The following is a 14,055-nucleotide window of genomic DNA, read 5'->3' as shown; positions in this document are numbered from 1 at the left end:
GGAGTACCTTTTTGCAGTGTGCAGCGAGTTCCCACATGGTGGTTAAGAGACTGAAAGAGAATGTTCCATAACAAATACAATGTTCTATGCTCACAACAGACAGTGGCCTTTAAATTGAGGGCTGTAAACCGTTAAAAAAGGGCCGTAACTACCTACAACAGTTTCACACATCAACCACCAACATCCCCTATTAATGCCAGGACTCAGAATTAGGAGATTTTTTTCGTTATTTAGTGTTGTGCTGTGTTTACGCCGTGGGTGTCTCGTGAGAATTCTGCTAATGGAATTTATATTTCACTATTACATGATTCCCTAACAACAGCCACATATACATAGAAAACAGACACATTCCCCTATTTATTTGTAGACTTTTTAATAAAACACAGTACAGTACTTTCAAATCATTGAAAAGAATAAACACTGATGCTATTTATTAGAGAAAAACCATAGATTCACAGCTGTGCATTATCATAGGATAATGTAAGACCTTGAACAAAGAAGTTATGTATTCAGATATAGTCAAATATACAGTAATTAGAAGTGTGTGTAATAGTTCTTGAAGTGGAATGTGAGTGGTGCTGCTTCACTCTTGGCTAAATTTACATCATTAAAAATGTAGGTACACAAGTCAACCCTAATACAAAAGTCCTGTCCTGTGATTGAAGACCAAGATATTCAAGATTGTCTCAATTGGGAATCTTCTTTTTGAAATCTAAGGTCAATTGAATGTTTACAGTTGATGGCGTTATTGCAACACATGGGGTGACCTAATACAATCAAGGCATTACATCACTTCGGACCCTGACAGCGACCAGATCACGCCATTGGGGAGGGTTTCTTTATCAGACCTCCTTCATTTCCTGTAGTGGGTAGCATTTTTTCAGCTGTGGGATTAAGCGTAACATCTTGCAACCTGACTCTAATTTTATGAGCTCACCTCTAAATTAGAAGTGTTTGTCTCTTTCTTACCACATAAGGTGTGTATGTGTGAGACAGGGTCATTTCAAGACTGTGCAACATCTTGGCTATGCTAGCTGTGTTGCTTAAGTAGCTTGCAGACAGAGCAGAAGCAGCTGTAATCCCCATCAGTGTCTACATTGGAAGTATTTAGCCACATTACTGCTGTGTACTGAGGTACATTTTTGAGACAAAAACAGAGCTCAATCACCTACAGTGCCTGTAAAAAGTATTGATCCCTCTGGTAGGTTTCTTCTTCCTTTATAGCTTTTCAGTCCAATCTCATGAACAATTTATTTGGCTTATTTGTCAAGAATTTTCGAAAAATAGTGAAAACTGATTTCTTCAGAGTTATGGGAGTTAATTAAAAATCTGCAGTCAGCCTCTTTAAAATGACTCGCTTAATTCAATTCAGGTGCACTTAATTTTTACTACAAATTACACTGTTGAGAAAAAAATGTGAAATGGAGAAAGGGAGATGATCAGTGAATGTGTCTCAAGTGGTTGTAGTACAAAGACACCTTTATCTGAAAGGTCCAGCCACTAGTGAATCAGCAGTTCTGACTGTAGCTACACCATGAAGACAAAAAGAACACTCCAAGCAACTCTTGTGAAAAGGTTATTAAGACACATAAGTCAGGGGATAAGTCAGGACAGCCTTTAAATCACTCAATATCCCACAGAACACATTTTTGACTCCTTTGAAGGAGTTCCAAGCTAGTATTCACCTCCACACTTCAAAGTGGGAATGGTGTGTTTGTGATGATGTGGTATGTTTCTTGTCAGCCAAACATTACCATCTAGTCTAACAGCCAAACCTTCTTCCAGTTGATTTCAAAGTCTCCTATGTGCCGTCTATCAAAATCCAGTCAAGATTTAATACGAACTTTTTCAACAGTGTCTTTCTCTGCTATAAAGTTTCGACTAGTGAAGAACAGGCAGCAGTTGTTCCATGCAGTCTCTCCCATCTCTGCCACTGATGATTGTAGCTCCTTCAGAGGAGTCATAGCTGTCTTGGTTGTCTTGTTCAGTAGTCTCTTTCTTGCACAGTGGCATAGTTTTGAGGATGGCCTGCTCTTCACATATTTCCACATTTTTAAAAAATTTCCTAATAATAGATATAGCCATTTCCAAGTGATATTTAGTGACTTAGAATTTTTTCTCCTTTCCTCCCCTGACTTATGCTCTTCAGTGACATTGTCAGCTGCTTTATGTATTCTCTTTTGTTTTCGTGGTGCATGTTAAGATTCCCCAGTGACTGGAACCTCCACATACTGGTATCTTTATGCCAGAATCACTTGAGACGCATTCACTGCACTCTGATGACCTCCATTTCACTAACTGCGTGACCTCGGGCACTAACTGGTGGTGGTAAAGACACGTTTCTATGAGAGAGAGAAATTTTTAAAAAATGTCTGTATGTATTTATTAAAGAAAGAAAGGAAGAAAAAAGTTGTGTAACTCTGAGTAGTATGTAAAAGAAGAGAAAATCTGAAAACTACCCTCATGAAATGCTGGTGAGTAGCAGGATCTATTAAAAATGATGTGTTGCCTGTAATAGCACTCCCACATAAAAGTCACTTGAGTGTTTTACATGTGTGTGCAGTATGGCTTGCCATTTTTGCAATCTTTTTGGTGCTACTTGTGATTGCGCAGAGCTTTGCATAATTGGCCTTTCTTCTACCAGAAATACCCTTCATAACAGCTATCAGAAAAGCGTAGTTTTTTGCCAGTGCAGACATAATGAATATGTAGGTTACATTTGAGATTTGTGTGAGTTATCTGTGCATCTACCCACACTATCTGTTCTGGTATTCTGTACGTAAGGGCCTACTATTTTAAAGAACAGGGTCCATACTCTATGCTCTCGTCAAAGCTTCTAAAATTACTTTAATTTAGTCATCACTGAACTTGTGTCATAGTAAACACAACTGAAGAAGTACTCGTCCAAGTACCGGTGTTTTGTATTGTTTTTACTGTCTGTGCTGTGCTTCTTTTAAAGTTCAAGCATTGAATGACGTGAAAGCTCAGTGTGTGGTTTTCAAGTTCACTCAAAGTGGAATTTTGTGACATCAAGCTGGTTTTACGCGACTTCTATCTTGCTTTCCATCTCACAACGCACAAATGTGATCAAAAGAGATCTGTGGTTTAGAGCAAGAATGGTGTGATTGAATATAGTCTACTTCTTCAGTGTTGTGCTGTAAAGACCCTCATCTGACAGGAATTAGATGTTAATTCTGTCAGTAAATATTTGTTGCAGCAAACAGCATCTGATTATCGGGTCATTCTATGCTGCCATTTTTGCTAAGACACTTTAAAGTCCTTCGTCTCTGCTGTCAGTTCAGCTGAATGAACAAGACAGTGGGCTTAACCCTCCAATTTTTGCATAACTGCCTAGTCTTATTTATTTCTGGCATTCAGTGTGACGTTTTTCACATGACTCAGTGTGGTCTTTTTTACTTGCAGTTTCCAAAAGGCGCTGAGCAGGCTGATGTATGATTGACTTAGAATCTACTGTCAGACTGCAGTTCATTGGACTTGAAAGCCATCATTTGTCTGCTTATATGCCCATTTAGAGAAAGCAGCAGAGTGAATAAACTACAGTGGGAGAAAAATATAAATGGTAAAGTGATTTGTTTTGTCAGATTTATGCACTGAGAGACTGAAACTTCCCACTCACCTGTGCACAGCAGAAACGATTTTTATAAAAATAGTTTCCCAGAGACTCTGACTAAAAGTTAAACAGAAACAGGTCAATTATCGGTCAGGGCAGTAGTGTTTAAAGGACAGAGATCTCATTATACCAACTTCTGTGCCACATAATACATCAGCCCTTCAGAAAGGTTTTGTAGAACTGTTGAGACGGTGTGTGATTAGTCCTGATTATACTGTATAAATATCATTTATGGTGTTGTCTCTTGCTCTTGATACGTAATTGCAATCTTGAAGAATGAGTGCGCCTCACAAGGTCTGCTCCCTACCAGCTTAGAATTTATAATTACTATGTTTTGTAGTGTTTTAAAATAGGGGGAAGCTAACATACAAACCTATGTAAAATTACACAGACCAAATTATTTGTGTTTTTTTGTGTCTTCCTACTTTAATTCTTCAGTCTCCAACCAGATAATCAATCAGAAATCAGCTGGTTTTGCCATGAATATGGCATTAATGGCAAAGCGATGGAATTAAAAGTGGATGATTCCGGCCACCTGTCATCTGTCTAGCAACAGCAAGTAGCCTATGCTAATACCCTCTCCTTTACCCTAGTGTCTCTATTTCCAGCCGTCTGAAGGCAGAAGGTATCTTTTCCCTCTTCACACTCTTAATTGATTATGTACACCATCAAGCTTCAATTACACACATCAGACCCACCGCTGTTTTATTTTTTCGAAACCAGCTACAGACTGCTGCAAACCACAGAAAAATCTGTGCTTACGTGAACAAAAACTTGGAGGTTAATACACTGGAAGTAGTTCACACAAATGCATGAAAAAACATTGATCAGTTGAAGCTTCCCCCAGAGTCCCATTTAGAATCTGGACAGGAGTGACGGTAAGGAATCTTTCCAGTCTCAAAGACCTGAAATAACTGCAAAAGAGGAGTGGTCTAAAATCCCGGTGGAGGTATACAAAAAGCTTGTTAGCAAGGTCTTGATAGCAGACAGAAAATATATAAAATTGTGTACATTGTAGTAAATCTATTAGCAAAATTGTGAGAAAAAAACTTAGAAATTGCTAAAAAAAAAAAAACAGCTATTTTTTAATGTGTTCTGTTCCCTGTCTTTGTCATTTCTAAAACTAATTTTACATGGGTATGAATATGTTTTGCATGTTTACCTCCTCTCCCCCACACAGCTGCTTCTTGACTTCCTTATAGCTCTTGATAAATCTTTACTTCACACCACATTTCAAAGAGCGCTGTTGAAACATCAGAGCCTCTTTCTTGTCCTTTTGATGCAATGAGACAGTGAAACAACTTGAGCTTTTTGAAATCTTTTTTTTTATTACCTGCTGCCTGCCTTCTCTGCTTTATTCACTGCTGATACTGCCTTCAGCGTCTTCACTGTCTCACAGCACAGTGACCCAAAGCTCACCTATTGCACACAGCAGTAAGAATGAGAGTTAAATTTCAAGATTGTGCTTACTACGAGGAAATGCCCTTACAAGGAGTCTTTGCTGCTATTGCTCTGAGGTCATCCAAGGAATCTTTGCTGTTAGTTATTGTTGCGTATCGTTCTTTATTCTGTAGTCTCAGGAATTCGGAAAACTGTTATAACCATCATAATTTTCTTCTGTGGAAGTAGCATTGAACCGTAATGTTTGTGAACCTATTGTGTTGTGATTTCTTTTATGAACTGTTGTCTTTAATTGAGCACTGCTGAATTGTGTTTAGATTACATTCCAGAGTCCTTACTTGAGATCGTAGCTCTCACATCTCAGTAAGAAGTTAGATATAAATGTTATGGTGTGAGTGGCTGGAACAGCTGTATTTGCTTTTTCTAAACCGTAGGAAGTTTAAGAAGAAGAAAAGCATGAAAACTTAAGATAGAACAGAAAATTCCATCCCAAAGTGCTGATTTTGGACAAAGCGAAGTATTTTCATTGTTCTGATCAGTGTTAAATATTGTGAACATGTTGGACTGTTTGCAATTACTATTTCCAATATTATATAAAATCAGCATCTTTTGTTGCAGTTATTCTTTCATAGAATTTGTTTTTGTCTTTATTCCCATTTTAAAAAAAAACTGCCCCTGTTCAAAGTCATATATTTATGCGTAATACTCATATATGTATATATGTATCTTTGCTAATATAAAGTGTAAATAATATTTAAATTGTGATTTAATTTGGAATTTATTTCCCAACCTGTCCACGGGTGTCCCCTGTCTTCACCCTAAGTCAGCCCTACAAGGGGTTAACTGGTGTATAGATATTGGATGGACGGATTAATTTAAGTTCTAAAGCACCGTAGGTGTTTGAGTGTTGAAAGGGATTTGCATAGTTGCTAGTTAAGAGTAGCACTATGATGAATTTACAACAGCTTTGCGATGGAAGAGTATTGTACTTTTCTGAAACTGAAATTCCCTTGTCATGAATTTATCATCAAACAAAACAGACTACCAGGAAATAAGTCATTAAAAAATACTTGTTGATGCGTGTCATGCCAGCTGGTTGTAAGATGACAACCTGGTAAACACCGTCTGATGGGAATGACAAAAAATGATGTTGTTGAATCCTTGGCCAGTAAATATTTCGCCTCAAATTGGAGAATGTGGAAAAAACAAGGTTTAGCTGGATGATCTGTACACAGCTACAGGCTTCGTAGTATCGGTTGTAGACAGTCAGTCAGCTGCTTTGGCTGAGTGCCCCAAACCAGCTTTGTGTTGTTGGAAAGCAGCTGATGCTCACTTGCCAAGACTTCTTGCTGTAATAATATCACTGTCATCACAGTTGGCCATAGGGACGCAAAAGGGGATTTCCAATGTAGACGATGATGATAAACAGTGTTTTCTGAGAATTAAACCAATTCTTTACCCCTTTTTTGTAATATATAGACACCAGTCATGGTTAATCTGTCTTTTTTCTATATATAGACAAACAATTTTTGTCATATTTAACTTTTTATTTGCTTGCTTGACTGCAGGAGGCCACAGCAAATGTAATAAAAAATAAGAGTTTTTGTTGAATTAACAAGCATTTTTATCGTGGTCAATGTTCTGTCTTCAGACCAAACCCACAGAGCCCCCCACAGTGGCTGTTTGCATTGTAGCAGAGAAATATTTGTGGTTATTTAAAAAGATAAGTGGAATGCTGAAAATAGATACTCACCAAAAATAGAACAATTTTTCAGCATAGTATGTTGTTCAAAAAAATCATAGTACCCATGTTTCCATAGTTTGGTTTGTATACACTGGCTAAGCAGTTCCTTTTCATCCTTCTGGTGTGTTCTGTACTTGAATCAATCAGCCTCACTGATCTCTGGCCTGTGGTTGACGACTCAAATCCTTTCAATAGCTTTGGCCAAGCTCAATCCCCCTGAGCTTGAGCCTTGTCACATGATTGGATGAGAAGAATGTGGGATGTACGCACACAGTTCCACCTTGACAAAGGTTTACTTTTACTTTCGTTTTGAGTATGCAACACTATCAGCACAGTGACTTGTTGCGTTATGACGACTTGTACTCAGGAAGAAACTGAAAATATCTCTTATTGGGAAGGCAAGTCTGTTGATCTGCCCCAGTTGTTAACACAGGGCGCAAGGAGATGGTTGGTTCACTGAATATTCATAGCAGGTAGGAGCTGTTCTTTATAACTCTGTATGTGTTTCTGTGTAGCCCTCTGAGTCTCTCGCCTGGCTTTTTTTCTAACCTTGACTCGCTGTGCTTATCCTGAGCTGACATATATGTTTAACTTATCTTTCTGGGTTATTCAACAGCTGACGCTGCCGTTGTTGCTGGTTTTGGGTCCTTTGTTTCAGATTTTTAAAATAATATCAGCTATTTAATCACTCACACTTTGTTTTCGAAAAGCAAAAGAGACTAAGGGATTTATTTTTTAAACTGTTGTGAGCAAACAAAACTGAAAGTGTTTTCACCGATGGGTTGATGAGTTGGAAGTGAGAACACAGGATTTAATGTTGTATTACAATGGTATGCCATTTTATTTTAGTAAAAACAATACGAGACTCATCTTAAGATGTGTTTCACTTATTACTACTTGACATGGGATATTTTAAAAGGGCTATATCACATGTCCATTTCTTATTGTACTGTAGAAAAGGCTATAGTACGTGGCAGCTAAAAGGTGTATATTTTTTTGAATGAATGACAGTGAAGTATGTCAGTTTTGAAAAAAATGTAATGATTTTACTTAGGTAAAAGTCAGTAAATAGCAATTAAAACTAACCCCCTTCTTTCTTCTCCAGGCAATACCACTTGAACAGCAGCACTACCACCACCACTCCAGATATGCACATGGACATGTACTCGGGATTCTCTGACGTGGACTTTTCCAGCCTCAACCTCCCTCGTAATGGAGATTTCACCCAGGTTGGTTTCATATAGCTGATTTACATGAGGGACGTATTTAAAAGTCATGATGAAATACTCATACGTGCTTATAGACAGATGTTCATCTCCCTCTTGCTGCTTTCTATCTGCCCCCTGCTCTGTTTTACTTGCTTATCAGAGAGAAGAACTATGCGTCCCACCCACCTCTTTCATCCTGTCTTTCACATGTATTTAGCTCAGCTTAATTTACTGTAGAGCAACCTTATTAAAGCCTATTGGTGTCTAGACAACTGCAGCAGCACCTGCCCCATTCCTGTCAAGGCATGTCATTAATTAGATGCTGTAATTTAACATTCTTCTACTTTTCAACACTACACCTTCAGAAATTGCTGACAGGTAAACCCAGAATCTCTTGGAATTGTATCCACTCAATGTGGTACATTTTATGCAGTGTTTTATGTATGTAAGAAAGTCCTGCAGTGGTTTTAAGCTCTTGTGACTAATTTGAGTTGTCCGTGGGATTATCCTTGACTAGGGCATTCATTTGAGAATAGGAAATACTTAGAGATGGGCAGAGAAGGCACAGCCTTCTGCTCATTCATTTACCATACCGTTCCAGATGGTTACTATGCTTCATTTGCATTTTCTATTTCTGTGCACTTTTGTGTTGGTCCAGTCAATTCCTTATTGTTAGCATTGTATGAAAAGGAGCCAATGTAATGACATAGACCAGTGAGTTTCTAATTTGAAGCCATTTTGGCCCAGGCTGATGAGTGTCATTATGGAACGACATTTAAACAGAATATGCTATGATGATGAGTTTTAAGAGGGGGGCCATGGGTTGCCAAGTTGACAGGCAGTATCCCCCTTATTATTAGCATGTCTGACACTAGAAAAGGCAAAGCTGTCAGGGCTTTTCTTAGTTCAGCATGAGGCCAAAGCAGTAAATAATCAGTGATGGGCTGAGATGTGACAGCCAAGATGTGGCACAAAGCAAAGCTTTTCTTAAATTGTGTTTGTTTTTAAGGATTTTTTTGTAACATAGCTGCTCATGGAGTAGTAACAATGTTACTGTGTCAGCATAGTAACTATATATTGTTATCTATTACATTTGTTATCTATTACATTACAAGAATTGCAGACAATGAGGAATGTGGATCAGAGATAGATATCTAATAAATGTCAGTAGATAAATTACTGCAGCAGATGTATAGCTGCTACATTGTTACTTTAGACAAAGAGATTTTTAAACCACACCATGCAAGTACAAATTGCACACATAACATAACCAATATATTGTTTTTTTTTCTCCGGGTACAACCTCTTTTAAAGCTTCTTCTGTGTATTTCTATGAGAGGGTATTAAAATAATATTTTTGATGCAGTTTTTTAAAATGTTTACCCAAATCTCATTTAGCATCTAAAATGAAGAATTTTATAAAAATATTCTTTGCGCTCAGTCAATTTAAATACTAAAGAAAATAGAATTTTATGCATTCAACACTAATTATAAACGACCTAATAGCAAAGTAGAATAAATACGCTACTTTCACACTGAGGGATTTCTCTTTAGCAGCTATGTACATGAGCTCAGCTGCGTGTTTGTGTTTTTCCCCAAGGGTTTTTATAAAAGCTCAGGTTATATCATGCGATTTGTTCAATTATATGTCAAGCAAGGCCTTGCCAAGTTACATTAGAGCCACACAGGTGATTTATAATGTGCCTGTCAGAGGAACACTTGTGAGAATAATCACATTTTTAATGTACAAATCAAATTGCTGGACTTACCAGTTAAAGCTAACAATTAGCCAGACATTAAAAGGAAGCACAAGTAGAGATCAAAACTGCACCAAGAGTTTCAGTTCATGTTGGTGTCCGGCTGTGAGGCTGAGTGTGGTATTTCTTTGGAAGAAAAAAGAGCATTGTACGAACTTATATAAAAATGTTTTGTAGATATTCTAAACTGGGGACTGTGGGGAGATGCCAAGAAGTACAGGGTTTCATATGGAAGAAAGTGGTTTGTCATCCTCATCACACACGTGCTTTGTTGTGCTGACATGGATTTTGTGATTCACACGGGGTTTCCCTGGTTTTCCATCTGCCTGTATTAACCTGCCTGGCTATAGCTTTCTTCCAGACTGGTAATTTTGAGGGTTTGTGTTTATGTGAAACATGCTGGATCTAATAATCTATAGGCATATAATTAGAAGACAGTTGTTATCTGGATTTAGTTTAAATTAGCATGTTTATGATGAGTGCATTAAAGAGCAGCAGGTTTGGTTTCCTCATGTCCCGGTGGAGTCTTGGAATGTTACGATGTCTGTGTGAGGCAGAAAGAGAGACGTTTTTGTGCTCATGTTGTGCTTTCTCAGCTGTTCTTTCTGGTTTTGGACACACCCTGCCATGTGAGGCATGGGGAGAAAATCTAAGTTACGGGGTCATCATGACTAATCCGCCACCTCACACTCAGCCCCCTTTTTTATCCTCCATTACATGCCAACTCATCCTATCTTTCCTCTCTCTGTCCACATTAAAAGTTTAGCATGTTTTTTGTATTCATGTTTTTATTTGTTTTGTTTTTCTGCTGGTGAAACATGACAGTATGGAAGACATGTAGGCGCACGTGACTGGATAGAGTTGTTGACAGGACTGTTTAGTTTGTCCAGTGACTGCCATGTTTACCTCAGCAGTTTCCCTGTTTCAGTTACAGTTGTAGAGTCATTAGGGAAATCTCTTTTGGTTTGCACTACTTCCCGGAGTCTTACAGTTTATTTATGCATCTCACCAGAACCCAGTTGGAATATCCTCATATTGTAAGGAAACACACTGCTGCAGTGTGTGGACAGGAAGTGTATTTCTAGATTGTTGGTAACTTTGAAACAGGAGCTGAATGTTTGTTTGCATTAGAATTAATAGACTCCCTTTTGAGACTTGATATCCCCCTCAGATTATCCGTCAGTTACAATACACATACTCAAGAGCTAATTGAAATGGAATATGTGGCCACTGTTCTATGATGTGGATAATGTTGATGTGCCGCTTTACTACTAATGTTTGTTTCTCTGGTGAGTTAAACTGTGATTCAGTGGCATCACAAAATGCCTAATTTATGTCGTAATAGCAACTTATAAGGCATTAATTCTGTTGTATTAATAACTAAAATTGCAACTAATTAATACATGTTAAAATCCATTTATAGTCACAAAGTAAAGTGATACAAATGTATTAGTTTCCATTTAATACATTTTTTTTACATTAATAGGTTTAGAGTTAGTAAATTATCATTTGAATATGGCGGTAACAGTTTCCACCATCCTTTCCAGGACACTTCCCCAGAAATAGCAGTTACACCTTAAATCCTTTAAGTATTATAAACACTCAGCTTGAGTCCAGTAAAATGATGATAAACAGTGGAAACATTAAAAAAAATTATAATTAAGCTTGATTATATTTCCTTATCTTTGTAAGTTTCAAGTCTAAACAAGAAACAATGCCAGACAGAGCGTGACAGGCTGTGAGCAGAATTGACCCTGATATTTCAGTTTTGCTGACGGTGCACACGTGCCAGAGGTAATGTGCAAAAAGCTGTAAACACGACCAGATTTCACCATGGTTTGAAGGAGGACTACATACTTCGCCACAATGACTTGTGCATACCAATCCAGTCTTAAGTTGGGTAACTTGTGGACGTTAAATACATGAATCTTTATGCAGAGAATCAGAATTACAATAAGATTTACTGGAAGACAAAAAACCAGAACTCATTCACTAACCACTCTGGCTAACCTCAAGGACTGAACAGCACATTGCAAACTCACACATCAGCACACCTACTGTATCCTCTGTATACAGTGCACACACTGTACGTGCACTGTGCTTATTTAAGCACGTTTAGGCATATTCACAGTTACAGTCACAGGCTGCATGCTCTCATTTTGTCTATGTGTGGTTCCTCTCACTATTACACACACACGTACTCGTGCAGAGTGCATTTCTAGGAAGAGTTCATTTGCATTAGCTCTTTTCAGTTTTGCTTTTTGTATAATTAAAGTCTCTGTATTTGCTGAATACGTCATGCCCAAAACTCCAAAGTGTGCATTTGTCTTTAGTTTTACACTCGTCCTGGCTGCAAAGGGCAAGGACACCGATTAATCAGTAGGAGAACAATCTTCATCTTAAATGATGATGCTACTATATTATTCCATGTATTTGAAGTGGGAGATGATCCCAGAGCACCCATGATGGAATGATAACATGCAACACTTTACAGAAAGATTTCTCAGCTGCTCCATAGATGCTAAACATCCATCCATCCATCAATTCTCTATACACGGCTTTATCTTCACTAGGGTCGCTGGAGTCTATCCCAGCTGACTCGGGCAAAGGCAGGGGACACCCAGGACAGGTCGCCAGTCTGTCGCAGGGCTACATATACAGACAAACAGTCACATTCACACTCACATTCACACCTACGGACAATTTAGAGTAACCAATTAACCTCAGCATAATTTTGGACTGTGGGAGGAAGCCGGAGTACCCGGAGAAAACCCACGCATGCACAGGGAGAACATGCAAACTCCATGCAGAAAGATCCCAGGCCCAGGCCGGGTTTGAACCGGGGATCTTCTTGCTGCAAGACGAAAGTGCTAACCACCACTCCACTGTGCAGCCCAATACTAAACATGCCTAAAAAAATGCACAATGCATCCAGTTGAGTCAAGTTAATACAAGTGGACAAAATATTTTTGAAGTCATTTGAAATCAAATTTTTTTTAAGGTATTGATGAACTGTAAAGTGCTGAACTTGAGCGTGTTTGGGAAGATTATCTTGTTTTTTTGCTTTACTGATATGCATCAGTAGGCATTTCTCAGTTCCTTCCTGATAAGATGCGTTAACACAAAGTCCTTTGAATGGCCTACTTTAAGGAGGAAGTTAAAGGTTAATTTGAAGTTTTGTTAATAGGTACACTGTTTTCCTTGGAGACAATGTGCTCCACCTAATCTACTTTAATTTTAGAGTAGCATTAGAGGGTTTAAGTTATCTGTTCTACAGTTTTGTTTTTCTAGAAGAAAAAAACCCTCACAATTATCACTGCAAATTGAAATTTAAACCAACAACACTTCAGACAACATTTTCCAGTTACACATCAAGGGACATGTTTAGAGTTCACAGTATGGTAGCACGTGCAAAGAACATTAGACACTATTATACAATTACCTTACAAAAGCAGTTCATGCAACCCGCAACCAATTTTGTGATGTGCAGTCTCAGTCAGCCACATTACACTTTGCCACTAAGCTTTTTTAAACCCCAGGATTAGGTATGTACCATATGACAATGACATCCTGAATTAAAGTGCTTGCACATAAACTTTTTTTTCACTTTGTCAGTGAAATAATTCATCTTTCTTCTTTAGGCTTTAATGTAATAAGGTGTGTGTGTGTTTGGGTGTTGAATTATAAAGAAACTCATCAATGATTCATTCCTTGCACAAAGACACACATACACAAATTATTCAGAGGATTCCCACTCATACAATGATGACACCATGGACAGGCGCCACTCCGTCTCTGAGAGTCTGACTCCCCTGCAGTCCAGCAGAGATGGACATTACTGTACCTCAGCATGCTAGCTTGATATCATGTATTCCTGGAAGCTGGGAACAGAATTTGGCCCCTCTGTTCCACCCCTTAAAGGAGATAAATCACATTATTTCTGTTTTTAAATACCACAGTCTCCTTATTTATGAGTGGTTCTCAAACAGTTACCATTGTCTTTCTATCAGAAAAGCTGATATAGTGCTGCTTTTGGTCAGCATCTTGGATTTGTCGAAATAGTCCATTTGCAATGTGATTCCCAGCATATTGTGTTTTTTTTGTGTGTTTTTACAATTGCGCCTCGAGTTCCAGTAAGCGGGAATGACCTTTTATGAAGAGGTATTTGTCTGTAATTGTGTACAGATAGAATGACTGGCTGATGCATGAAGGATCACTTTAATAGGAAGACTTGGAGCTTGCACTTGACCTGTTAATACAATTTTGACAACTGTAGCTGTCTCACTGTTACTTCCAAGCTGTCTGGAATGCTTT

General features: G+C 38.2%; 1 protein-coding gene across 2 annotated transcripts in view; it reads left to right on the top strand.

Moving 5' to 3' along the window:
- Positions 1–14,055, top strand: part of si:ch73-63e15.2 (protein strawberry notch homolog 2) — a 65,636-nt gene that overhangs the window by 19,337 nt on the left and 32,244 nt on the right. For both annotated transcript variants that reach the window (XM_022192078.2, XM_022192068.2), the window contains exon 4: positions 7,882–8,005. In XM_022192078.2, the coding sequence (XP_022047770.2) occupies positions 7,882–8,005 (124 nt within the window). The remainder of the gene's footprint in view (positions 1–7,881; positions 8,006–14,055) is intronic.

The sequence above is a fragment of the Acanthochromis polyacanthus genome, chromosome 4 (assembly GCF_021347895.1).
Source record: "Acanthochromis polyacanthus isolate Apoly-LR-REF ecotype Palm Island chromosome 4, KAUST_Apoly_ChrSc, whole genome shotgun sequence".
NCBI lineage: Eukaryota > Metazoa > Chordata > Actinopteri > Pomacentridae > Acanthochromis > Acanthochromis polyacanthus.
This window is presented reverse-complemented; position numbering and strand designations above follow the sequence as displayed.